Below are 24,473 nucleotides of genomic sequence, written 5' to 3'. Positions count from 1 at the left end.
TAGCACATCTGTCTTCTATGCAGAAGTGTCCCAGCTTCAGTTCCAGGCATCTCCAGGTAGTTTGCAAAGTTCAGATGCATCACATTATTTATTTACTTCCTTCACTGAGACCAGAAATCATCTTCTGCCTTTCTCAGCAAATGCCAACTCAAGGCATTTATGCATTGCCTGGCAGGATTCCATTAAAATGGTAGTGTTCCTGAACTGCACATTTGTGCCTGGTACCATGTTCTGCACATGTGTGTGCACACAACACAAAATACAGAGTCTTAGCATTCAAAACTGGGTTGCCCATGGTGCCAAATTCATTACAGAACAGAACCCTAATTGTAATCTATGTCAGAAATATGAGAAATGCAGTGCTACCTCGGGTTAAGAACTTAATTCGTTCTGGAGGTCCATTCTTAACCTCAAACCGTTCTTAACCTGAGGTACCACGTTAGCTAATGGGGCCTCCTGCTGCTGCCACGCGATTTCTGTTCTCATCCTGAAGCAAAGTTCTTAACCCAAGGTACTATTTCTGGATTAGCAGAGTCTGTAACCTGAAGCGTCTGTAACCCGAGGTACCACTGTGTAACTGTTTTCTTTCCTTTGCTGGGCTTAAGGATCCCTATTTGACTACCCTGTGATATGGGATAGTAGTGGCCATCTTGCCATTTATGGAGAAATTCAAAAAGAAAGAAGGGTGGAACAGCCTATAAGCAGCAGGCATGCAGCCTAACGCAGCAGAATCCTATGCATGATTCAGAAGTAAGTTTCACTGTGATAACACCACACCAAAGCAGGTGGAAAGGAAAACAGATGACATCAGAAGCAAAACTGGCTCAGGGACAACACTCCGTATATTAGCTCTCTAATGTCGCTTCTAGATTATCTGTTCATTGAGCAACACCTTCCAGTGCACTTTCTTGTCACTTTCCTTACTGCAAACTGTCTGATTTCAGGGGGGAAGTGGGTTTGCTGCACTATCCCTAAAGTGTAGTTGCGATGACACCCACATCACTGACACATCCAACACTGCCACTCCTGCTAACTCTCTTGGTTTCCCCCTTTCCTCCCACTGCCTTGGACGATGGATGCATTAGACACAATAGGCTTCAAAGGCCTATCCAATGCAATTTATTCCATTGAATACTTATTTTTATAAGGTAATGCCCCCGGCTAAAGGTCTTTTTATCACACTTTTCATTCCCCAGTAGGTCAAGGATGGGGTACCTGTGGCCTGTCAGATGTTGCTGCGCTGCAACTCACACCATCCCTTACTATAGACTGTGCTGGCTGGGGTTGATGGGACGCCAGCCGCTCTGGAGGGCCAAAGGTCCCCCAACCCTGCAGTACGGTAGGTCATTGTTCCTAGTGTGAACACTCATGACTCAGCTCTTCCACCCCTGCAGTAGGTCATTGTTCCTATTGTGAACACTCATGACTCAGCTCTTCCGGATGAGTCATATAATTAGGTTGATTATATGGGAAAGAGTAGATGACAGTAGATGGGCTTCCCCAGCCCTCTGAAGCAGATTTTGGGGGTGCATGGGGGCTATAGGAAGGAGGAGAGGGAGAAGCCCCCTTGCACAAGCAGAAACCTGCTTGCACTGTGTTGGATCTCACCCGCAGTTTATTGTGGGAACAAACCATGTTGTTTCTTTTAGTAAGGACAGATCCAGCTCATCAGGTATACAGTTATGTACAGTGTGTGCCTGTTGTAAATGTTTGTGTACGCTGTTTTTATTTCTTTGAAACCATTTGAAGGATAAGTGGGGAACAATGCAAGGCAAAGGACCATGACACAAGAATGCTTTGCATCAGCAATCTCTGTGTTTCCAAGCGGGTTGACCTCCAAAGCCTCTGCATTATATATTGCAATGTTTAACACTATTTGCAGAGAATGTGGGACACCTATGCAAATGAGGGGCAGGCAACAATCGCACAAAGACCTCTTGGGAAACAAAGAGGACATTGCTGCTGCTAAAAGAAGGAATTCGCACCGTTGACAAGTGTGGTTTTTGAAGACTTTTTCTCAAAGAAAACTGAGCTCCAAAAATGGTTGTTGGGAGGTTCTAAAAGTTGAAAGTAATTTGTAAAAGATGAGCCTCTCTTTCCTACATCTTTAATGCTAGTTTCACTGTGACTGGTTTTACATGCTGTGTTTTCCCAATGAGTTCTCGTCTGCAGTAAATTAATAAGGTAGGAGGACTCCCTATCCTTTCCAGGATACATAATCTGGAAATTGTGAAGCCCAAAAGGTTTTTGAGTTGGGTTATCAAATAAATTTGTGGCTGATCAAGAAAGCCAGTGTGGTGCAGTGGATAGCCAAGGTCCCTTTATATGACTTTGGGCAAATCAGCCTCAGTTCCACATCTGCAAAATGTGACTAATAAGGGCCTGTATCTTAACACTGTTCCAAGGCTAGCAAGCATTATACAGATTACAAAGCCTGCTATAGTTTCCATTATAAGGCACTTACCAGTAAAAGTGGTATATAAATCACTGCACTGTATAATGGCTTATAAATGATCATAGCAGTTAACACTAGTGAATACTTTATGCGTGAAATTGCTGGGATTGGGGTCTCCCATCCAAATGGCTTCACACTGTCCTCATATGAGCCAATATAGTTGCACCTCCAGTTCAGAATATCAGAGGGAGGGGCACAAGGTTGTTATTTTGGCTTTTTCTTTTTAAATAGAAGGAAACGCGACATACTGGAAACATTTGAAAAGTTAATTCACATATCCAGGAACCTTAAAAGCATCCCATGAAAGCCTTCCATACCCGTGATCAAAATATTCAGTGGCCAGCAGAGGGCAACATGGTCTTTCTCATTCTGATGCAACTGAGGAGCACAAGTAGTCTGAGGTTGTGCAAATGCCATACCTATAAAGCACATTTGAAGCAGATTCTTTCCTTCTAAGGATTCTGGGCACTGTAGGTTACTTCTCACAGAGTTACGATTCCCAGGAAACCTTTAAAAAACTACAGTGTACAGAACTTTATACAGTGGTACCTCTGGTTGTGTACTTAATTCGTTCCGGAGGTCCGTTCTTAACCTGAAGCACCACTTTAGCTAATGGGGCCTCCTGCTGCCGCTGTGCCGCTGCTGCATGATTTCTGTTCTCATCCTGAAGCAAAGTTCTTAACCCGAGGTAATATTTCTGGGTTAGCGGAGTCTGTAACCTGAAGCGTATGTAACCTGAAGCGTATGTAACCCAAGGTACCACTGTACAGGACTTTCATTGCACTATGTGATTATGGTCATTGCATTTACCATTTTTACGTATCTGAAAACTGAAGCTGATTAAACTTAAAAATAATACTTGTTGGGGAATATACATAAAATTGCCCACATTGCACTGTGTGTGTATCTTGATGTTGTCATATATATTTTAGCAAGCAGCTTTTAAAATTATGAAGGCTGGAAAAAATGAATTGTGACTTGAACCAGCACAGAATTAGTTCCTTTTTTTGGAGGGGGTGAACTTGAATGGTAACTAATTCCTTTTAGGAGCAGGTGAAATGGAATGAATTTCTTGTTAAAATGAATTTTCCAAGCACTGATCTGAACTAGTAGGTAGTCTTGAAGGAATATTTTGGTGTTATATTTTCTGGTTCCTCCCTTCAATCACTACCCCTGACCTTTCCCCACCATGACAAGTGTATAGGTATTTCTGTTACCTATGCATGCACATCATAGACCAGAAGGCTCCAATGCCTGCCCACCCCTTTCTAGAAGAGTTTTTTTTGTTTTTTGTACATAGTGCAGTTAAATACTAGCCATTTAATAAACAAGAAGGTTTAGGCTCATTTCATGTTTATGGGTATCACAAGAGATGGATCTTGGAAAGTTCATCAGTCAGCCTTGTTGACATCTCATGTTCGATATCTCCACCAGCTTTCAGCCAGCTGAGGTCTGCCTTTACCGCGGCGTCTCCCATTGGGCAGCTCGTGGCACAACCTTCTTATGCAGGGCTTTACTGTTGGGGACCCTGTCAGAAGCCTTTTGTACACGAGGGCTGTCCACAGTGCTCTGTCTAAGTTGGAAATGCACCTGGAAGAGAGAAGACCACTAGAGTCCACGCTGCCATTCAATGCAAAGCCACCTCCTGTATCATGTGACTCCTGCATTGGTTACTTGATTAATTAATTAATCCAAAACGGGTGTAAAATTAATCACCCCATATGATAGGATATGTCCGTTTAAAGAGGAGCAACTCAGCAATGTCAGAGGTGCTGATACTAGGGTGGCCCTGTGTCCTATTTGCTGTCCTCTACATGGGCTGTGCAAGTGATGCCTGGGCTCTGAGCTGAGAGGGAGCCATCTCAAAGCCCAGTCAATGAGGCACTGGGCTTTTTGAAGGACGTGTGAGGTTCTGACAGAGTTCTGGAGTCCTGCCACCTCCTTTTCAAAGTCTAATCAGCGCCTTCCCAGCTTTGGGAAGGAGATGGGAGGGCTCTAGCACCCTGCCAGAGCCTCACACCTTCTTCCCAAAGCAGGGGACTTCCTTATTTGCCTTTGGGAAGGCAGCACAAGGGCTGGACGGGGGGCCTCCAAATTTTGGCCTCACACAGGGCATCATAGTATTCAAATCCACCACTACACAGTCCATGATTCAGTGATGGCCTCAAATACACTAAATGCTATGTTTCAAATGCTTGAAGCACAAGAACATGGGTGACAAGGTCTGGCCAGTAACAAAGCTCAGTGAGTTTAAGGGGGAAAGTGTTTATTTTACTCTTTGATGGGACATGGATGTCTTGGCTAGGGATCCAGAAAGTCAGCAATAGGTTTCCATCTCTCCTTCCACCAGCAGATGGCTCAGCCGAGCTCTGATTCACAGCACTGCCTCATTGCTCCACTCCCCGCCCCCAATACGCTACACCCCCTTGCAGGGTGAGGGTTTCCCTGGCAGTGGAGCCTCTCAGTAAATCATCAGAAATGCATTAAGAGCATTCCAGAAAATCTGGCTGTCTCCTCTCTTGAAATGGGGTGGCGCTAAGCTGAGGAAGATCTGAAGCTCACAGAGAAGACAGGCACCTCCACAGAGTCAAAGAAAGGCTGCAGGCTGTTTCAGAGACAGAATGCAGCCGTAAGGCCCAGGAGGTTGGCGAGCTGTGGAAGGCAGCTCTGTGACCGTCCTGAAGGGGGTGTTAGGCTGCCTTTGCTTCCCTGACATCACAGTTAAATGCCCCTTGAAGTATATGGCTCATTTCACTGAGATCAGTCTGGGCTTCCTAGTCCCGAAAGCCCAGTCCTGTGCCAGCCCCAAGTCACAAGGGGATGGTAAACAGGGACAGTTAACGCAGAGAAATGACCATTCTAGCACCTCAGGACAAAAAGAAGGCCCAGCCCCCACACTCCAGCACTGCCCAAAATGGAAACTTGCCAAACTTCCTTCTTTTGTATGGAATATGGTTGCTGAGTTAAAACACAACTGTGTTACACAAGGTCCCGAGGACAAATAAATAGCAAAGCAAAAGGTCAGGGGTGAAGAACATATCTAGAGATTCTCCAACTTTCCATTGCAGACTGGCAGGAGGCCTTCATTCTCCCTAACTACACCCCCTGCTTCAACTACAGTTTTCCAAAGCAGCTTAATAGAATTTAGAGAGGCTATTTGCTACTTGTAGTTCTACAGAATGACAGAATTAGAGCTGAGGTTAAGAGCGCTGTGTAACCAAAAAGCATCCACAGCCTTTAATCGGGGTGGACCAAGAAAAGATGCAATAACTATTTTATATCTTTGGACAGACATTACTTAGCACTCTACCAGTTCCAGATTTGGGGCTGGGTATTTCTAAATGGCAACAAGAGTGCTCTGAGCAGTGCTGGGCTAGCAGCCAGTTTAATTTCCTACAATGCCTGAAGGTAACACTATGTGGGGAGAAATGTGGAAAATTTAAATGGTGGCTAATATCAGCCACCTGGCTACTTGGAACTCTGGGATAGAATTCATATTTTTAAAAGGGGGGCATAGGGCAGTGTCAGTGCTGGAGAACTGGGACCTTGGCCTAAGGATGTCAGGTGCTGACATCTTGGTAGCACAGCTTGGGGAGTAGGAGCTGCATGGTTTTCTCAGCCAAGGCTCTAATGGGGCACCTGGAGCACAAAGAGATGCAACCTTACATGAGTGGTCTGCTTTAAACTACCCATCCTGGATTTCTGTACATCCAATGAGCAGGTCATAGACAGGGCTGAGTAGGGCAATAGTTAAGGGAAATGCTGGGAGGTCTTCTCCTTACCAGTCTGGAAGAGAAGGTGAACTTCTGAAGCTGGGATGGGCTAATGCTTTCCCATACTCTCAATGTTTCCACATTTTCATTAACCATAATTCCATGACCCAACTCTCATAGGGGTGCAGGGAAGGTTTCTTCCCACTATCTCCCAGGCGGCCCTACTCTAATTCAGGCCTGAAGGCCCAGCTTAGAAAAACCTGGCACCTTTAACCTTTCCCTGACACTCACCACCGTGGGTGCAGCTGGGCCCACCGTCATTGTCACTGTCTGTGGCTGGTATCCATCCGCTGATGCAGTGACTGTGTAAGTCCCAGGCAGCAGCAGCCGGAAATAGTCACCATGTTCTCCTACCAGAGAGAAAGAGGGGCTGAGAAGGTATAGAGAGCAGAGCCAGAGGACACCACTTGGGCTTGACTTGCCTGGCCTCAACCCCACAATTAGGGAGTCTTAGAGGGGGGGAACCCGGGCCAGAATCAGGGTTCAGTTGGTCCTGATTGTTCCTCTAACAAAGTGCTGAATTATGTATCTGCCCGGTGACACTCACTATGAACACAGCTCAAACTTGCAATGTACTCTGTGCCAGGCCAGAGAACAAGTTTATCTGTTTGTTTGTTTGTTTGTTTGTTTGTTTGTTTGTTTCACAATATTTCCACTTATGGTAATCACTGATACCTCCTTGCAGAAAATGCAGGGAAGGGCAGGGGTTAGTACCCCAAAATTTTAATGGGGGAAAAAAGGCTTATTGAGCTCAATGGCTCACTGCTACAGCAGTAGATTTACTGCATCGGTGTGTGTGTGTTGGACTAGATGAACTCTTTGACTACTAAGATATTGAAAGTGGCTGCATAAAAGACCATAAAGCTATAGGCATAACCAGTGCTTTTTTTCTGGGAGGACGCAGGGGTATGCATACCCCTAAACATTTTGTGAATCTTTGTACTTTTGCCCATTTACTGTATTTATTTTTCCCAATTTGAACTATAAAATGGTGATTTTCTTGAGTCAAAATGAGAGTACCCCTAAACATTTATTTTTTTTAGAAAAAAAGCACTGGACATAACTCATGGCCTTTTCTATTTTGTTTTTGCTTGTTTTTATATGAGAAGCTTATACCCTTTATAGCCCCTGCGTGGGGCACATGGTCACAAGGAATAGACATCTTCACAACAGACTCTCAGAACCCCTTTTAGTCTTCCAGAATGACTCACTGCGAATGTTGTTAACGTAATGCAGAAAGCAGAAGAGAGTCATTTTCAAAGCAAAAGTATACCTGGCTGTTATATGAAGGTTTTTCTTTCAGATTATAAATGTGGGACCTACAAATACAGCAATGCCATTTAATTGCCACCTATGATAATAGTCTGGCCTGTGTCAAGCTGGGTACCGACCTGAAGTGACATCATGGGCAATTCCTTTGACTGAGATGACAGCGCCTGCGAGCCTGTTGTTGTTGTCATCGGACACCAGACCTTTGATGCCCTGGTGAACCTGCAAAACACAAATACCAAACAAATAAGTGGATACCCTTAGAACTGGCGAAAGGGAGTCCACACTGCCTAGATCCAGAATGCAGTGGTTTGGCTTGCCTAGCTCTGTGAACCTCCCTGAGACCTCCAGGTATTGGGTGGTATATAAATTCAATGGAGAAGAAGAAGAAGAAGAAGAAGAAGAAGAAGAAGAAGAAGAAGAAGAAGAAGAAGAAGAAGAAGAAGAACTCCTGAGAACAGAGCTTGACCCACACCCCACAAGTGATGCATTCTAGCTCAGTGATAAAGCACTGATGCAAATGCAAAAGACCCCAAGAGATCCTTGGTATCTCCAGATAAGGTTGCCAAAAGCCCTGCCTGTATGGTGTAGTGGTTAAGAGCGGTAGTCTCGTAATCTGGGGAACCGGGTTTGCGTCTCCGCTCCTCCACATGCAGCTGCTGGGTGACCTTGGGCCAGTCACACTTCTTTGAAGTCTCTCAGCCCCACTCACCCCACAGAGTGTTTGTTGTGGGGGAGGAAGGGAAAGGAGAATGTTAGCCGCTTTGAGACTCCTTAAAGGGAGTGAAAGGCGGGATATCAAATCCAAACTCTTCTTCTTCTTCTCTTCAGTACAGTGGTACCTCGGGTTAAGAACTTAATTCGTTCTGGAGGTCTGTTCTTAACCTGAAACTGTTCTTAACCTGAGGTACCACGTTAGCTAATGGGGCCTCCCGCTGCCGCCACGCGATTTCTGTTCTCATCCTGAAGCAAAGTTCTTAACCCAAGGTACTATTTCTGGGTTAGCGGAGTCTGTAACCTGAAGTGTCTGTAACCTGAGGTACCACTGTACTGAATTGGATGGACAAGTGTTCTGACTTGGTCGTGATCTGGTGTAACCAGTGCTTTTTCTGGAGGGATGCAGGGGTACGCATACCCCTAAACATTTTGTGCATCTAAGTTTGGCCTTATTGAGGGGCAGTATTTCAATATGAGTAGGAAAATGAAAGCACCCCTAAATATTTTTTTAAGAAAAAAAAAGCACTGGGCATAAGGCAGCTGCCACGGAGCACTGGAGGTGAGTCTGGGGAACTAAGGCAGGTAGTGCTGATGAGAAATTTAGCTAATGGGCAAAATAAAAACTGACAAATTGCCAGATCAGCGTCCGCACCATATTTTAAAAATGGATCCAGGGGGAAATGAGACAACTCTGTAGAGGGGTTGGGCAGGATGACACCCCGGCAGCTTTCTTACCTCCTCTATGTAGGTGATAAGTGCTTCAGCATTTTTCCGCCACTCAAACACCAAACTGCTCTCTGGTGGGAATTTTTCGCAACTCAGTTCAAGGGTAATCTCAAAGCAATTGGTGTGCAGATAATTGAAATCTTGCATCCCTGCAAGGCAAAGAGATGAGGATATTGATTTGTTCCACAATGGGGCTGAATGCAGTCCTCTCAGTCTGACCCTTGGGACTCTCCCCAAGCCACACCCCTTCCTGGCTCTCCTTTTGCCTGGTTGGAGAACATGCCCTTGTCCTCTGATGATGCCTCTTGCTTACCTGGACGGAAGATGGAAAGGGGCGTGTGAGTTTGTGTGGAAACCAGCCTGCTGTACAAAGGTAACATTTATATCCAGTGCTTTCGCACCCACTACCAACATGCATGTGGCCCTGGGAAGAAGCAAGTTTCCCCTCCCCTGCTTGATAAAATCACCTCAGCCCCTTGCTGGATTGTGGGGGCCAGGTAAAGAGACGTGCGTAAGTTCTGGTGTGCACAAATGTCTGAGCTTTGCAGGTGTTATGTACTGAGTTGAATAGGATACAGAATGCAGCAGTCTGATTGGTCCTAGAACAATAGGATCCAGAATGCAGCAGTCTGATTGGTCCACAGGAGCCACCCAATCCAGCTCCAGGTGGAAGTGAATCTGCAACCTGATTGGCCTACAGGAGAATCCCGGAATTAGCCAATCACGTGGGGCCCATTGTGTGAATAATGTATATAAAGCAGACCCTGTGTGCCACTGAAATGTGGCCTCCAGGAAGGTGCCCATGAAGGAATGTGCCCCTTAGAGTGAAAAAGGTTCCCCCACCCCCACATTTCAGGAACAGATGGAAAAACAAACATTACAAAACAGGCTTCTTTAGGCACAGGCACCATTGGCTCTTCATCTCCTCTTCCAATGTACAGAATTTCCTGGTGGGGCCACATGTATCATTTCTTCCCTCCAGAATAACCTAGCTGAGTCTCCCCCTTTCTCCCTTTCCTCTTCTCCCAATCTCTCCATCCCCCATTCCTCCTACATGGGCTATTTCAAATGCCCCTGCCTTTCCCCCTTGGCCTTACCTTTGCTGAGCGAATACCAGGAGGCTCCATTGGTGATGCCATCAGGAAAGATATCTCCACAATTTGTGCCTTGGTGCATCGTTCCATGGGCATATGAATAGCTTTTGGCCAGCTGTAAAGAAAGTGCCAAGCTAGTCATAGATTCCTACCCACTCAGTTTCATACGCATTGCAGGGCACAGGCAGAATCCAGATTCAAATTCATTAATTTGTGAACACACTTTGCAACATCAGTTCCCTGTGCTTCCCATCAAGAAGACCTACACTCCAGCACTGTTCAGAGCTAACAAAATCCAGCACCCAGGGAAAGTGCCGTGGCTATTATGTCTGCTACCACTCACCTTCTGGAAGAGGCTGTCATCGGGAGTGGGGCTGTTCTGTGCTTGCCAGACGCTCCGGCTTCTCTGCTCTTGGGATTTATCATATGGGTAGTTGGCAACGACGGCACCACCATGGAGATTGGCCGAGAGAATGAAATTGTAGCTTTTCATCCACTGAATCACAGCAAGAGTCTCTGGTTCCACCTGCGAAGGGGGAGAAGCAGGGAAGTCCAGGCAAGAACCACATCCTTATTTCCAGCATTCCCAGTTTGGTACAACTAGGACCGTACCCCTGCTAGGACCGTACCCCTTCAAAATGTAGAGGTAGACTTCCATGACTGAGTGCTCTGACATGTCAAGTCGCCTGGTGTTGAAAACACCTTCAGTGGTCTTCCCCTCCAGCCCCCCCCCATGTTTACCATATGGTGATAGCAGATGTATTGCATCCTGTGGAAATTAAAATGGTGGCAGGAGTGAGCCCTCCTAGTGATTTGGCATTTGCCCTAGTAGGCCATAGTCTTGTGCCAGGCTGGAATGTGCCACTTTTATATGTGCTGTGGAGATGGTTTTTTTGAAGAGGATCTTAAAAAATGTGATTACCCTATCTGCATTGTGAAGTGGTACAATCCTGGAAGTACATTCTTTTCCTGAATGGGTAGATTGGCTCCTAGTGAAAGACCATAGAATCATAGAATCATAGAGTTAGAAGAGACCACAAGGGCCATCGAGTCCAACCCCCTCCCCTGCCAAGCAGGAAACACCATCAGAGCACTCCTGACATATGGTTGTCAAGCCTCTGCTTAAAGACCTCCAAAGAAGGAGACTCCACCACACTCCTTGGCAGCAAATTCCACTGTTGAACAGCTATTACTGTCAGGAAGTTCTTCCTAATGTTTAGGTGGAATCTTCTTTCTTGTAGTTTGGATCCATTGCTCCATGTCCACTTCTCTGGAGCAGCAGAAAACAACCTTTCTCCCTCCTCTATGTGACATCCTTTTATATATTTGAACATGGGTATCATATCACTCCTTAACCTCCTCTTCTCAAGGCTAAACATGCCCAGCTCCCTTAGCCGTTCCTCATAAGGCATCGTTTCCAGGCCTTTCACCATTTTGGTTGCCCTCCTCTGGACACGTTCCAGTTTGTCAGTGTCCTTCTTGAACTGTGGTGCCCAGAACTGGACACAGTACTCCAGGTGAGGTCTGACCAGAGCAGAATACAGTGGCACTATTACTTCCCTTGATCTAGATGCTATACTCCTATTGATACAGCCCAGACCTGCATTGGCTTTTTTAGCTGCCGCATCACACTGTTGGCTCATGTCAAGTTTGTGGTCAACCAAGACTCCTAGATCCTTTTCACATGTACTGCTCTCAAGCCAGGTGTCACCCATCTTGTATTTGAGAATGAGACCAAGAGAATGGCATGTTGGGAAACTGTGTACGTGCAGCTACTCACACAGGCAATTAAGGTTTGGCAGACAGCCAGAAAGTCATGTGAAGGAGTAAGTCTGCCTGGTGATAACAGAGGCATGGAGACAGCTCCCTGATTGGTCAAGCTCTCTCAAGGGAGTGATAATTAATGGCCTACTAACTGGAATGTGTTAGTTCAGTATTTCAGTGGTTCAGTGTGTCAGTGAGTGTAGGAGTTGTGAGTCGTGTCAGAGAGAGCTATCTAAAGATCCGTGTTCTGTTCCTGTAAATAGTCCACTGTATATAATAGACACCTAACTTCAAAGTTCCTGGTTCCTGCTTCGTCTATCCTGTCTGCACCCAAGTTGCCAATTGCTTCCGTGGATTCTGCGTTTACTCTGCTAGGTCTTGTGGGATATAAACACAGGAGCAGTCAATGACAACATTCCTAGAGTGTACATGTTAGAACATGGGGAGGGATGTCTGTCTAGCAAGCAGGTAAACTTCCTGGGGACGGACTTCCTCCGCATGTGACCAGAGGTGGGTGTGGCCTCACCTGTGCAGGTAAATGATAAAAGCACAGGGCAGGCAGCCATATCTTTCTCTCTCATCTTCATCTTCTGAAGGCTCTCAGCCAAGAGAGGACTAAGGGACTATCTTCCATAAGATAGATTCTGAGTGTATTTTACCTTTTTAAGTCTGTCTGCCTTCTGGGATCATATTGTGAACAGAACGTGAGTAAACTCTTTTATACTTTTATAAAGACTGTGTCGTGTCTTGTATTTTAAGAGGGAACAAAAGGGGAAATTACCAGAGTAATTATTATAGAGGTTCTAGCGAACCTGTGCAGACATTACCAGTGCGAACTTAAAGGGGAATGTCATAAACTCTGCTGATATTTTGGGAACTTGTTAGCACAAGTTGGATTAGGATATAATCTCACAATATATCCTCTCCTGCACCCCTGAACATTCCCACAGGTCTGGCTAAGGTCCTGCAACTAGTCAGAAAGTTGCGAAATACCAATAGGTTTTGCCAATATGGCAAGTAGAATAATATGTCCGGCTGCAGCCATGGGTCGGTGGCACTGAAACAGAACATCCAGTGTGCTGGATATTGGGAGTAAACTGGGAGATGGATATTGGATGTAGCAACACTGGAACTATTGTGGGAGTTGAGGCGAAAGAAGAAGAGAAGGATCATAGAGAGGGGAACCTGAACTGCCACAGCCCTGGGGGGATGTCCTAAAGCGAGTGTTGTTTTTGTGAAGCACACCCAGGCAGACAAGACATTGAGTGAGTCTACAGTAATGTGTTACCTGACTCCTCCAGTTGTCTGGCAAGGGTATATGGTGGTTGGGTCCACCCTGTTTCTCATTGTAGTACATGACAGTATTGAGGTCAGGAAAGTTTCGGTTAAGGTCGACTCCATTGGCATTGTTTCTCCCAACGAGGTATCCTAAGGGACTTTGGCTCTAGAGAAGAATGAATGGTAAGCATGTGAGTTCTAGGCATGGCTAAGTGCACACCAAACCCCACCTTGCCACTTTTGTTGGTGTATGTGTCAATGAGAATTTCAGGAAACACAAGGATATGCAAAAATCTCTGGGCTTCTGAGTGTTAATCCCAGCTGGCAGGCATCTTCTGACCCTGATTAACATTATCAGCAGCCACCATCATTTAAATTAGATTAGAGTTTGATTTATTTGCTGCTTTCCAACAGACTGTTGCACTCAAAATAGCTCAGAATCCACAGAATCCCCCGCCTCCCCTCCCAGCAGCAAATCCTCATATTTTTATGGTCAGAAATTCTTGCATCTATTTGTCCCCTAGACAACGGAACGGGGAAGCCCAATAAAGGAAAAAGTAATGAGAAGAGCAGCATGACCAATCTGGGTCTCCAGTGAGATGAAATACTTTACTAGGCAGTGCTCCAGGCCCTGTTCAGTACAGTTTCTGTTCTGGCATTGAAAGGCTAGGAATTACTGACAGTACCAGAGATGAAACCAATGCATTCAAATTAAGGAGCTCTGGGAATATATATTGACACCGCATGAGTTTCATCAGAAATCCAGTGAGAGTGGAAATAAATCAACACAATAGCTAGACCAATAGCTCTGGGGCTTGGCCCATGGGGCTCTGCTGTTAGTACCACTCTTGACAGATGAAACAAGTCCAGTATCATTAAATGGGCTTTCTAAGCATCTCAGCCTGCTTTGGTTGCCCATCACCAGAATGCAGTGGAAGGGCACATAACTTGTCTAGAAGCCATGACTAAATCAAATCCCTAAGAAAAAACCCCCAGTGCTACTAGCTTGGCTATTACTGTGCTATGAAGGGTCAATGTGTAGGCTGACCACTTAGGCAAAAGCATTGCTAGGTACTTAAAAAAAATCTTGGGGCACAGACTCATGACACTAATTTGCCTCTGGGCAAATTAAGAGGGAGGGTGACTGTGGTCTCACCAGCACTGTGTTCTGCAAAGTGCCCAGTAAAGCAGAGGTGGCTGACCTGAGGCCCTCCAGGTGTTGTTGGACTTCAGTTCCCATCTGCCCCAGTCAGTCTTTCCAATGGTCATGGATGATGGGAGTTGTAGTCCAACAACATCTGGAGGGTGATAGCTTAGCTACCCCTGCTGTAAATAAAGTAAATACACACATACACAGAACCTTTTAGAAGGAGGAAAAGATCCAGCAAAAGACCAGGAGCTCAGGACCCTAACATTCATTTAAAAGGGACATTAAAAAGAGGGATTAAAGTGTACATATACTAATTCATATCTATAGATGCAACTTTAGAAATAATTATAGTAATTTAAACATGAGTTGGATCCAGACTAAGTTAGTTGAACTTAGTTCCCATTGAAATAAATGTGACTTAAGTCATGATTATCTTAACCCATTGATTTCATTTGGATCCAAGTTCAATGATGGGTATGAGCTGCTAGTGGAGTCTGATAGACTTGTCCTCCGTGACCCCACCTCCTGCATGTTTCCCCCCTCTGCTATTCCTCCCTTTGCCTCCCTCAGACAACCTTCTTCCATCATCACCATGGCTACTGAGATAAGGAAGGGATGCTTGCCTGGTACCTGGGCAGCTGCCACCTCATATCCATCTGGGTTCATGGTGGGCAAGAGGTGAATGCGCGTCTCATGGATGAGCTGCGTGACACGCTGGTTGCCATGCCGATACTGTTCACACAGGAACTCTGCGAGCTGGAGCAGCAGTTCCCGGCCCAGCACTTCATTCCCGTGCATGTTTGCCACATACTTGAACTCTGGCTCCACTGGGAAAGTGAGAGATTTGCTGATATTAGAACAGTGGCTGGAATAATACCCAGGGTTGGTTGGTGCTCTGGAAGCGTAGACACTGGGAAGAAGGCGGGGGCGCATGTTCCCCGTTGATGTCCCTCAGGGATTAAACTCTAGCTGTGCCCTTTTGTGCTGCTGTGAAGAGTCTCTCTGTGGGGGTCACCCACCATCTACTGCAGGCTTCCCCAACCAGTTCCAGCCAGCACAGCTGATGAGCGTTGGGGTCCAAAACATCTGGAGGGCACCTGGTTGGGAAAGGCTGATCTAGTGTATCACAGAGTCACAGACAACTGCTGATGCCTTAGGCCATTTCGTGCCATTGGTCCACCGAGCTTGATGCTGTTTACATGGACTGGTAATGGCACTGACTGGGGATATTCTGGCATGCAAAGCCATTGACAATGACATAGCTCTGTCACTGAGCTGTGGCTCTTCTCCACCTTGCTGAACCCCGCAAAGAACTGTGGAGTCAGGGTGGTGCAACCCCTGGGAATCTGTGCCCCAAGAGAGTTGCAAGAAGCAATGGGAGTGGTGTAAATTTTGGGGTGGGGGAGAAGCATTTTCTTTGATTCAGGACTGATGAGAGGGTCCATTCAAATCAGAAAGGTCAGGTTCTCTCTATGCCCTTATTTTGTACAGCCAGTCCCCTCCCTTCCCAGTTCCTTCATCTCCTCTCACTGCTATGTCACATTCCAGACTTCAAAAGCCTCGAGGGGTTTTAGACTGAACTGCAAAATCAAATCAATCCTTCATCTTGGCCTGGCCTCAAATTCCTTTCACTAAAACCACTCCCCCTCCCATAAAGCGGCCCCTTTAACTCCATATGCAAGACAAGCAGCCTTCAGAGTGCAGGATGGCGAGGGCTTCCTCAGGCTGCAAAAGGACCCTACCTGCTGCTCAACCCCACAGTCAGAGAGGGCACTATGGGGTGAAGAGGACAGTTAAATTGCACAGTCCCAAAGGAAACAAAACAAGGTCAAGGGGAATCCTAACGTATCCAGACACCTCTTGTGCAATCTGGCATCTGCAGACAGCCCTTTCCCTTTCTTATCCACTCTTCCTCAGCTCCTTGTCCCTCTCCTGTGTCCCTATCCTCTGCCCAAACAGACAGCCTGCAGGCATTCTTATGGTACCTCCTGCTGGGTGTTTATTATGGGGTTGGTGCTATAATGATCCCGTTGCCCGTTTGCAATATCTCAACAACCTGCTTGCAAATTAAGCACCCATCTAGAAGCACCCCTAGCCAACACTGTATACTGCTGAGCTTGGAGAGAGAAAACACAGCCTCACATTCAGCCTGAAGCTGACTGGCTGTTAGCAGAATTTGCCTTGCAGGGTTGTTGTGCAGACAAAATGCTGGGCTGAATGGCGAGGAGAGGGGGGAATACAGGCTGATACTAATGACCTTCCCACAACAAACACTTGCCTGGAAGCACCCAAAAAAAAAGTCTTGATCAATTAGAATCAGTTCATGTCAGTTGAAATGCCTGAGTAATAAAACTGCTTTTGCCTGACACTGAAATGATAGCAATATTATAGGAGATGAAACTCTTTGGGGAGGGCATTCAACATCCAGGGCATCATTGTCAGATAAAAGTCCCCCCCCCCCTTGTTTATGATCATCTCACTTCCAATGGAAGAGGTACTTGGAGAAGGACCTGAGAACTCTTGCCTCTGTCTGACTCTGGTGCCTGTCGTCACCTAGCTATTGGCCTCAGCATCTACCTAATTCAGTGCACACCCCATCCCTTGCTTCTTCCAGAGGCATTAGGCTCCACCAAAGCCACATCTGCCATAGAAGTATGAAAATCTAGGCAGCCCCAAAAGGAGGTTTCCCACACCAGCCAAGGTTAACCATAAACTTCAGTTCCTTCAGCTCTTCTTCCTAGAATCAGAGTTGCGCAGCAGGTAGTGATCTGGACTTGAACCCCGGGGAGCTGGATTTAATTTTTACCTCAGCCACAGACCTCGGACTGCTCTTTGGACACATCTCTCTCCCTCGATTCCTCAAGTGTAAAATGAACAACAGACGAAAAGAAATACATGCCAGGTTGCCATGGCGAGTCTCTGTCAGCTGACACACGGCTGCATCCTGCACAGCTCCTCCCCCCCACAGTCCCTGCTTGCCCTAGCTAGGAGTGCCGTGGGGCTGGGCTTTGCTGGCCACAGGGGTTCCTGGTTAGAAGCCAGGGCAGCACTGAATCTCACTTCTCTGGAACTTGGCATGGGGTTGGAAGCACACAAAGAAGCAACTGCTCAGCCACAGGAAAGGGTTACAACCCCAGGAAAACACTTACTGGGCTCATGGATGCCGGGATAGTCGCTGAACTCCAGCACATAGAGGTGGCGGCCCTGGACGCTGCGCCCAATGCTGTACAGCCTGGTAATGTATGGGCAGGCACCCTTCACATCAAACAGGGCTTGCACCAGCTCCTCATAGCGGTGATGGAAGAAGTTCACTGAGGCTGCCACCCTCGCCAAGAGCAGGACCTTTCCAAGGATCCAGAGCCACTGAGACATCCTCCTGTGGGTGGGCGGCATGCAGCTCTTTGTGCCGAGGAGATGTGAGCACAGCCCAGGCTCCCTGCCTACCAGGAGCTAAAGTGCAAACTCAAACCAGCTCTCTCCAGTTTCACAGCCAAGTGCCAGCCCACTGCACCTGCCGTGGTCATGGTGGGAGGGCTATCTCAGTGAATGCCCCTCACAGCTCAGGAAGAATTTACAACTCGGAGCTCTTGTGTGCTTTCTGTCTGTCTGTCTGTCTGTCTGTCTGTCTGTCTCTCTCTCTCTCCCCCCACCCAAAGAGAATCCTTCCAAGCTTCTGTACATTTGGAAAGTTGTACTGATTCCTGTTCATTTATTAACTTGAGGGTAAACAGGGCCCTAGAGCTGCCTGGCTCTCATTGCAGGCCAGGAGGAACCTGATCAAACTCTTACAAACAAGGGGCGCATTCAGGAGCTGAGGCATCTTCTGCTGAGGGCTCCAGTTGTGCCAGGACTTGGCCATTTTTCAGCTCCAGACCTGAGACTTGGGACTATAAAGAAAAGTGCCTCTGAGCATGGAGAGTGCCTCCCCATCTCCACTGAGGAACTGCACCCTGTCACACCACTTTTTCAGGATTAAGGCGCAGGGCTTCCAAAGCACAGCCGGCATGGGCCCTGGCATCTTTGTTTTTAGAAATTAAGCCCTGGTATGGCAGACGGTTTGAAATGCCACAGCCCCATGGATTAATGATGCCAAAAAAGAAGCTGCAAACTAACAGGGTGTCAAATAAGGTGCCTTGCAGAGTGAATGTGGCCAAGGACAGAGGGCAGCACATTCTGTACCTGTGCCTCTGTCTCCCTTGAAGTAAAGGATTTACTCCTTAGCCTTTTCTTCTGTCCTGCAAGACAATGGGTACAGATTTTTCCTCCAGGTTTGCTCCTGAAGCCTTTCTCATGAATTAGTATAGCCGCAAGGCAGCAAAGGATCAGAGTTTTCCTTCTCCTAGATGGGCTGCCTCACTTCCATCTACCACATGCGCAGTAACCACTTTCTCAGACATTGGACTCACTATTGGTCTCATCCACTAAATCTTCCAGGGCCTGTCTTCACATGCAGGGGAACTTCCTATCTCACTGAAGGTTTGAGACCCATTGGCTACCCTCACCTAGTTTAGCCAGCCAGTTTAAAACAACTTTATTACGACTTTTAAACAATGTTGTTCATCATTATTAATTTGGTTCCCTTAGCTATCTCAGCTGGAATGAAGATCACTTTGGTTCCCTACTCCTATCAGTCTCCAGATATGGATGGGGTGGGGTGGGGGATGAGTGGAAAGGCTGTCTTCCCAGGTCATGGATAAATGGATGAGATTGTTTTCTGGGAGTAATCAATAGTTCTCTTTCACATTTGAGTAAAGCTCAGTCAGTCTGCCAGTCAATACCTTATCTGCTGAATCCAAAGGTCAACAGCTAAAAAGGAAAACTTGACACAGGAAAATAGAAGTCAGGTGAAATTCAGCACAAGGAATATGATGCATAATAGAAATTTACTATATTTAAAAAACAACAATTTAGCATCATCTTTGATAAGATAGCTCAATACCAAATGATCACTGAGTACAGCAACAGATAACATACTTGTCTCTGATTTACTCAGTGTCAGGGACCTCAAGTTCTCTTCAGGTAATGAAGCAGAGGACTCAAATCCAGAAGGGGACTGGCACATAGCACATGCCCCAGAAGTGCTGCTGCTTGATGAGCCTACAGGGCCAGCCACACCCACCCACCCACTGGACAGAGACTGCGATCCTCAGACCTTGCATTTATTTGGTGATCAGATGGGATAAAATAAAGCATTCATCAAGTGTACTGCTGCCTCTCCAGAAGTCTGCTTGTTCATCTGCAGTCAGTTGTTGCCTTTCTACTGAGCTTCTAAATCATCAAGGGGGAAAAATGGTCTGCTTTTTTAAGGCTGCATCCAAACAGCTAATCAGGGCTCACCAACCTGCTTGTCCTGTCCCTAGAAAGCATGGGTCCAAATGGCTTTCCGCTTGGCCCATGTTTTCTAGGCACAGGTACCAGAGGTTTTCTGTTTGCCTCCCTGCTTTCCCTGGGAAAACCCACTCATTAACGCTGAATCAGAACAAACATTTATCTGCAGAAAACCCAATTGGTGTTTGTACCGATTTAGTGGTAAAGATCAGGTTTTCCTGGGGGAGTGTAGTAGGAGAAGCAGAAGTCTGGACAAGCCCTCAGCCTGTAATTGCGGGAATCAATCTTACCACCTTTTTGTGCATTAGCACTGGGATGCTGAATTCCCAGTCCTTTGCACTGATTCATGACATTACTGGCCAACGGGACAGGAAAAAGATAACCGCCACACCCCTTTTCTTCTCCTTGATGAGAAACTATAAATACAATAATCCTTGCCACCTATGGCAGGTATGGTCAAATCCTGCTCCGACTGTGAGGTCATTCCCTTTTCTCTGAAGGCCACTTGGTTTCTCTTCTAATAGCACCATCCCATCCCACCTCCTTTGGAAAATTACAAGAAAATTACACTGGCATTAATCAAAACATCTTTAATATTTAATACAAATACAGAGCTGTACAGATGTGTGCAAAGTGAATAGTTGGTTTCATTTGAACCAGGATGCCAAGGCTGGGGTTTAACTGTTCCCAGAGACCTATACTGTTGACATAGGAGGACGCATTAGGAGGAGTGTGCTACGTCAGGCCTCAGTGTTCAGAATCCACACAGTCCGCCTGCGGATCACCTTGACTAATCCATTCAATTAGCAGGCAAGTCAACCAGTCAGCACAAGGCCTATTGCCCAGGTAGCAGCCATGGCACTTTGGGGAAGAGTTCCTCTCTCACAGACCAATTTCTGTGAAATACACATTTTTGCTCAGAGGCCTTCTCTGGATAGGGTGCATTCCGCTGCTTTCTCCTGGCTGGCGATTAGTCGTGTGGACAGCCTGTTTTGTCAAAAGTCTCGAAGAGGGGATCTTACCCAGGAAATGACATGGCAAGTGCTAGCTGATTCGCCATGAACGTGACAGGTGGGTGGGTTTTTTTAATGTATGACTGTTGACATTTCCAATTGAGCAAAAGAGGATGTGGAACCCTGAGAGCAGCTGGTCCTTCCAGGCTAGAATCTGTCCCTGCGTTGTCCAGCCGGCCATTTTTTGATTTGGTGCCCCCCCTCCCCCACATGTTTCGTTCCTAGGGCTGAGGCAATGCACAGAGGGGTGGACCTGAGAGAAGCAGGTGTTCTTCATACGGCATGTGAGCCCCACACCAATCAGCTCCCCTCCCCCCACCAAGGATCAGGATGGGAGGTGGATCTCCAGGATGGGGGAAGATGACAGAAGGAAAGCACGCTGCTCTCCTGGCATCTGTCGGTGGCTAGAGAGAGTGGCGCAGAAGGCCCTTGTACAAAGTCAGCCATTTCAGCAGAACACTGGGCTCTAGAGGTCTTTGCTGTGTTTTTGCTGTGGGCTAGGCCAACCCCAGTTCTAAATTACTTCCTTTTTCAGGCACTTTGGTTTGCGATAGCTCACGTAGCCTATGACGAGCAGGCAGACCACCAGAATGGAGCAGATGGCCATGAGGGTTATATAGCTAGACTGAGACAGCGGTTGTGTATAGGGCTGCTCCGCAGGGATCATGTTGGTGAGGTTCAGCATGTAGCCCAAAGTCCACCCGGCGTCACTGCTGCCAATCTGAAATAGATACGAAAAGAAGAGGGAAGGGTCACTAGCAGCAGGAGAGATGTAAAGCACAGAGGAACTCCTAAGGGAAGCGAGGAATGGGGGCAGTGACACATTTATTACGATTGCCATATTTTTCACTCTATAAGACGCACCAGACCACAAGATGCACCTAGTTTTTGGAGGAGGAAAACAAGAAAAAAAAATATTCTGAATCTCAGAAGCCAGAACAGCAAGAGGGATCGCTGTGCAGCGAAAGCAGCAATCCCTCTTGCTGCTCTGGCTTCTGGGATAGCTGCGCAGCCTGCATTCGCTCCATAAGACGCACACACATTTCCCTTACTTTTTAGGAGGGAAAAAGTGAGTCTTATAGAGCAAAAATTACGGTAATTAAATTTGTATACCACCCTTCATCCAAAGATCCCAGGGCGGTTCACAACAGAAGAATACAAAATACATAAAAGCCCAAAATAAACCAATAACACATCCCCCCACAAACACATTTAAAAAGCAAGAGAATTCTAATCAGCCAAACCCCTAGTGAAGAGAAATGTTTTTGCCTATGTATTGGAGGTGCCAGGCAAACTTCCCAGGGGAAAGCATTGCACAAATGGCAGGCCACCACAGAAAAGGCCTGTTCTTCTGCTGCCACCCGCCGGGCCTCTTGCAGAGGAGGCGCATGAGGAAGGGTCTCAGATGATGTTCAATGAGTCTGGGTTGGTTCATTTGGGGAGAGGCGGTCCTTGAGGTATTGCGGGCCTGTATGCAGCTCCCTCTCCACCAATGAGGAAGGGGTGCTTCCCAGCCCTCCCACTCACCACCCCCCACCATTCCCCAGCTCCTGTCTCTGCATGCCAAAATACCTTCCCCAGGAAGTGGATGTCCTGCCATTTCTCCTTGGTGAAGTTGTATCTCTGGCTGAGCAGCGAGAAAATGTAAGTCGCTGAGAAGCAGTATTCGCTCAGGTACTTCTCCTTTACTGCAGGAAATTCAGCCTTCACCTGGACAGAGGGAAAGGGAGACGGTTTATTTCCAGGCATCTTCCTTTTCCTGGAAGCAAAGTGTTCCACCCTTCAGATTTATACAACCATCCCTGGAACAACCATGACCGAGCTGTGTGTTTCTACATGAAGTTCCCTTTCGTGTGTCAACAGAAAGATAGATAAAAAGATAGATGTGATTTTGCTTTAATCTTTGTACAGTGGTACCTTGGGTTACATACGCTTCAGGTTACAGACTCTGCTAACCCAGAAATATTACCTCGGGTTAAGAACTTTGCTTCAGGATGAGAACAGAAATCGTGCAGTGGCGGTGCAGTGGCAACAGGAGGCCCGATTAGCTAAAGTGGTACTTCAGGTTAAGAACAGTTTCAGGTTAAGAACGGACCTCCGGAATGAATTAAGTACGTAACCAGAGGTACCACTGTATTCCGCTTTTCCAGCAACAAATATTGAGCTTAAAGGGGTTCACAACAATAGCATCAAAAATTAACAAACATTGCAATCACTCTCTTGGTATGTGTATATTCTTTGGTGATCACTGGTAGCCAAGTAAGATGGTCTTCCATGAACACGTATATATACTGGCAAATACAGCTCTTAAATCCAGCAGATCTTGTGTTAGGACAAATGAGGCTGTGGGGCTTCTCTTCTACAGCCAATTTTATTCTGGATTTGATGCATCAAGCAGCACTAATGCCAGTAGCAGCTGGTGTGCTGGGGAAGAGCTGCCCTCCCAACTCCCCTAGTGCTGCAAATTGCCTAGGCAGGGCTGGGGCAGTGGCAAGGGCAGATCTGCCCAGGAAGGCTACAGCAATGCTAGTATTGGGTGCGTGGCTCCACACCACCAAACCAACCATGACTGATGCCAGTTGGAAGCCACACCTCCTCAGAGTCAAGATTCATATTCCTCCCGGTTTGGGGAAATGACATACCTGATTCCAGGGTTTGGAGCAGAAGTTCTTTACTTCTTCTATTACTTGGTCCATAGGCTTTTTCGTCGCATTTAGAAAGTTCATTACATAGTAGAAAGCAGAAAACGCCTGAAGAACAAAAGAAATGAACTTGTTTGCAAAAAAATGCAAATGAAATGGAGCACAGGGCTCTGCCTCCATCAGTCCTCACTAGTCTGGGGAGAGAGATTTGCATGTACAGTGGTACCTCAGGTTACAAACACCTCAGGTTACAAACACCTCAGGTTACAGACTCCGCTAACCCGGAAGTAATACCTCGGGTTAAGAACTTTACCTCAGGATGAGAACAGAAATTGTGTGGCGGCAGCAGCAGGAGGCCTCATTAGCTAAAGTGGTACCTCAGGTTAAGAATGGTTTCAGGTTAAGAACGGACCTCCGGAATGAATTAAGTTCATAACCCGAGGTACCACTGTAGCTGGCTATGGGTTGTAGACAATGAACTCCCACTTCATCTAATCCAGGGCAAAAGTTAGAAGGCTACAACTCCCTCAGCTCTCCATATAGACAGAACACCACGTGGCCTAGCAAACAAAGTCAATCGGGCTGCCTCCTGTGCATCTCTCTCACCAAAAATGAAGACATCTTTATTTTGAAAGACTTTTTATGCCTAACATCTAGGCTTATTGCTGCCATTCTACCTTCTACCCTGGATGATTTTAGGTTGTGGCGGTGCTTTAAATGCTCTTTGTTGTTTGCTTTTACATGTAGTTTTATGATTATGTGTATGGTTTCATGATTATGCTGTGTACATTACTCTGGATATGTTTAGCAGAAGAGATAGGTAATCTCTAGCTCACTAACTAATCAGCTATTATTATCAACAGTTCTTTGCTGTCTCCAACATAAATGACCCAATATTTTCTGAGGGTAGGCAGGAATCCGCCTTATACTACTGATTCATCTGGCTCAATATTGTCTACTCTGGCAGTGGCTCTGCCTTTCACATCCTAGGGTGCAGGCTCCTTTTACCTGGAGATGCTAGGGACTGAACCTGGGACCTTCTGCATGCAAAGCATGTGCTCTACCACTAAGCTAAAGCCCCTCTTCCCGCTGTGAGTTCCCATCCCATCCAATAGCAGTAGACCCCATGGACACTCCCCATGCTTCATGCCCAGCGGGCCTTCTCTCCTGCTGCTCATGGAGCTGTTCTGTGCCAATAAGTCAGGGGTCAGCAAACTTTTTCAGCAGGGGTCCGGTCCACTGTCCCTCAGACCTTGTGGGGGGC

The 24,473-nt window shown here is 46.6% G+C and overlaps 2 protein-coding genes across 5 annotated transcripts in view; both read right to left on the bottom strand.

The window, feature by feature from the left end:
* Positions 1–3,755: 3,755 nt before the first annotated feature.
* CPN1 (carboxypeptidase N subunit 1) lies at positions 3,756–17,824 on the bottom strand. 3 transcript variants are annotated; one of them, XM_081911557.1, is made up of 9 exons: positions 17,376–17,824; positions 14,857–15,053; positions 13,087–13,242; positions 10,378–10,560; positions 10,038–10,149; positions 8,950–9,089; positions 7,620–7,719; positions 6,460–6,578; positions 3,756–4,045 (listed from the first exon to the last, which is right to left on the bottom strand). In XM_081911557.1, exons 1-9 carry the CDS (start codon positions 17,617–17,619, stop codon positions 3,914–3,916), a joined length of 1,383 nt encoding a protein of 460 aa, XP_081767683.1. In that variant the 5' UTR covers positions 17,620–17,824; the 3' UTR covers positions 3,756–3,913. The 3 variants fall into 3 exon arrangements, with proteins under 3 accessions (XP_081767683.1, XP_081767685.1, XP_081767684.1); XM_081911559.1 differs by lacking the exon at positions 17,376–17,824 and adding an exon at positions 17,046–17,179; XM_081911558.1 differs by lacking the exon at positions 17,376–17,824 and adding an exon at positions 17,033–17,172.
* Positions 17,825–20,129: 2,305 nt separating this feature from the next.
* Positions 20,130–24,473, bottom strand: part of ENTPD1 (ectonucleoside triphosphate diphosphohydrolase 1) — a 33,646-nt gene continuing 29,302 nt past the window's right edge. For both annotated transcript variants that reach the window (XM_081911483.1, XM_081911484.1), the window contains exons 8-10: positions 23,210–23,317; positions 22,140–22,277; positions 20,130–21,288 (exon numbers count right to left, since the gene is read on the bottom strand). In XM_081911483.1, the coding sequence (XP_081767609.1) occupies positions 21,082–21,288; positions 22,140–22,277; positions 23,210–23,317 (453 nt within the window). In that variant the 3' untranslated portion in view covers positions 20,130–21,081. The remainder of the gene's footprint in view (positions 21,289–22,139; positions 22,278–23,209; positions 23,318–24,473) is intronic.

This window comes from Podarcis melisellensis, assembly GCF_964234715.1.
Source record: "Podarcis melisellensis genome assembly, chromosome: 5".
NCBI classification, from domain to species: Eukaryota; Metazoa; Chordata; class Lepidosauria; order Squamata; family Lacertidae; genus Podarcis; species Podarcis melisellensis.
The sequence above is the reverse complement of the archived record's forward strand: the minus strand, read 5'-3'. Positions and strand labels throughout refer to the sequence as shown.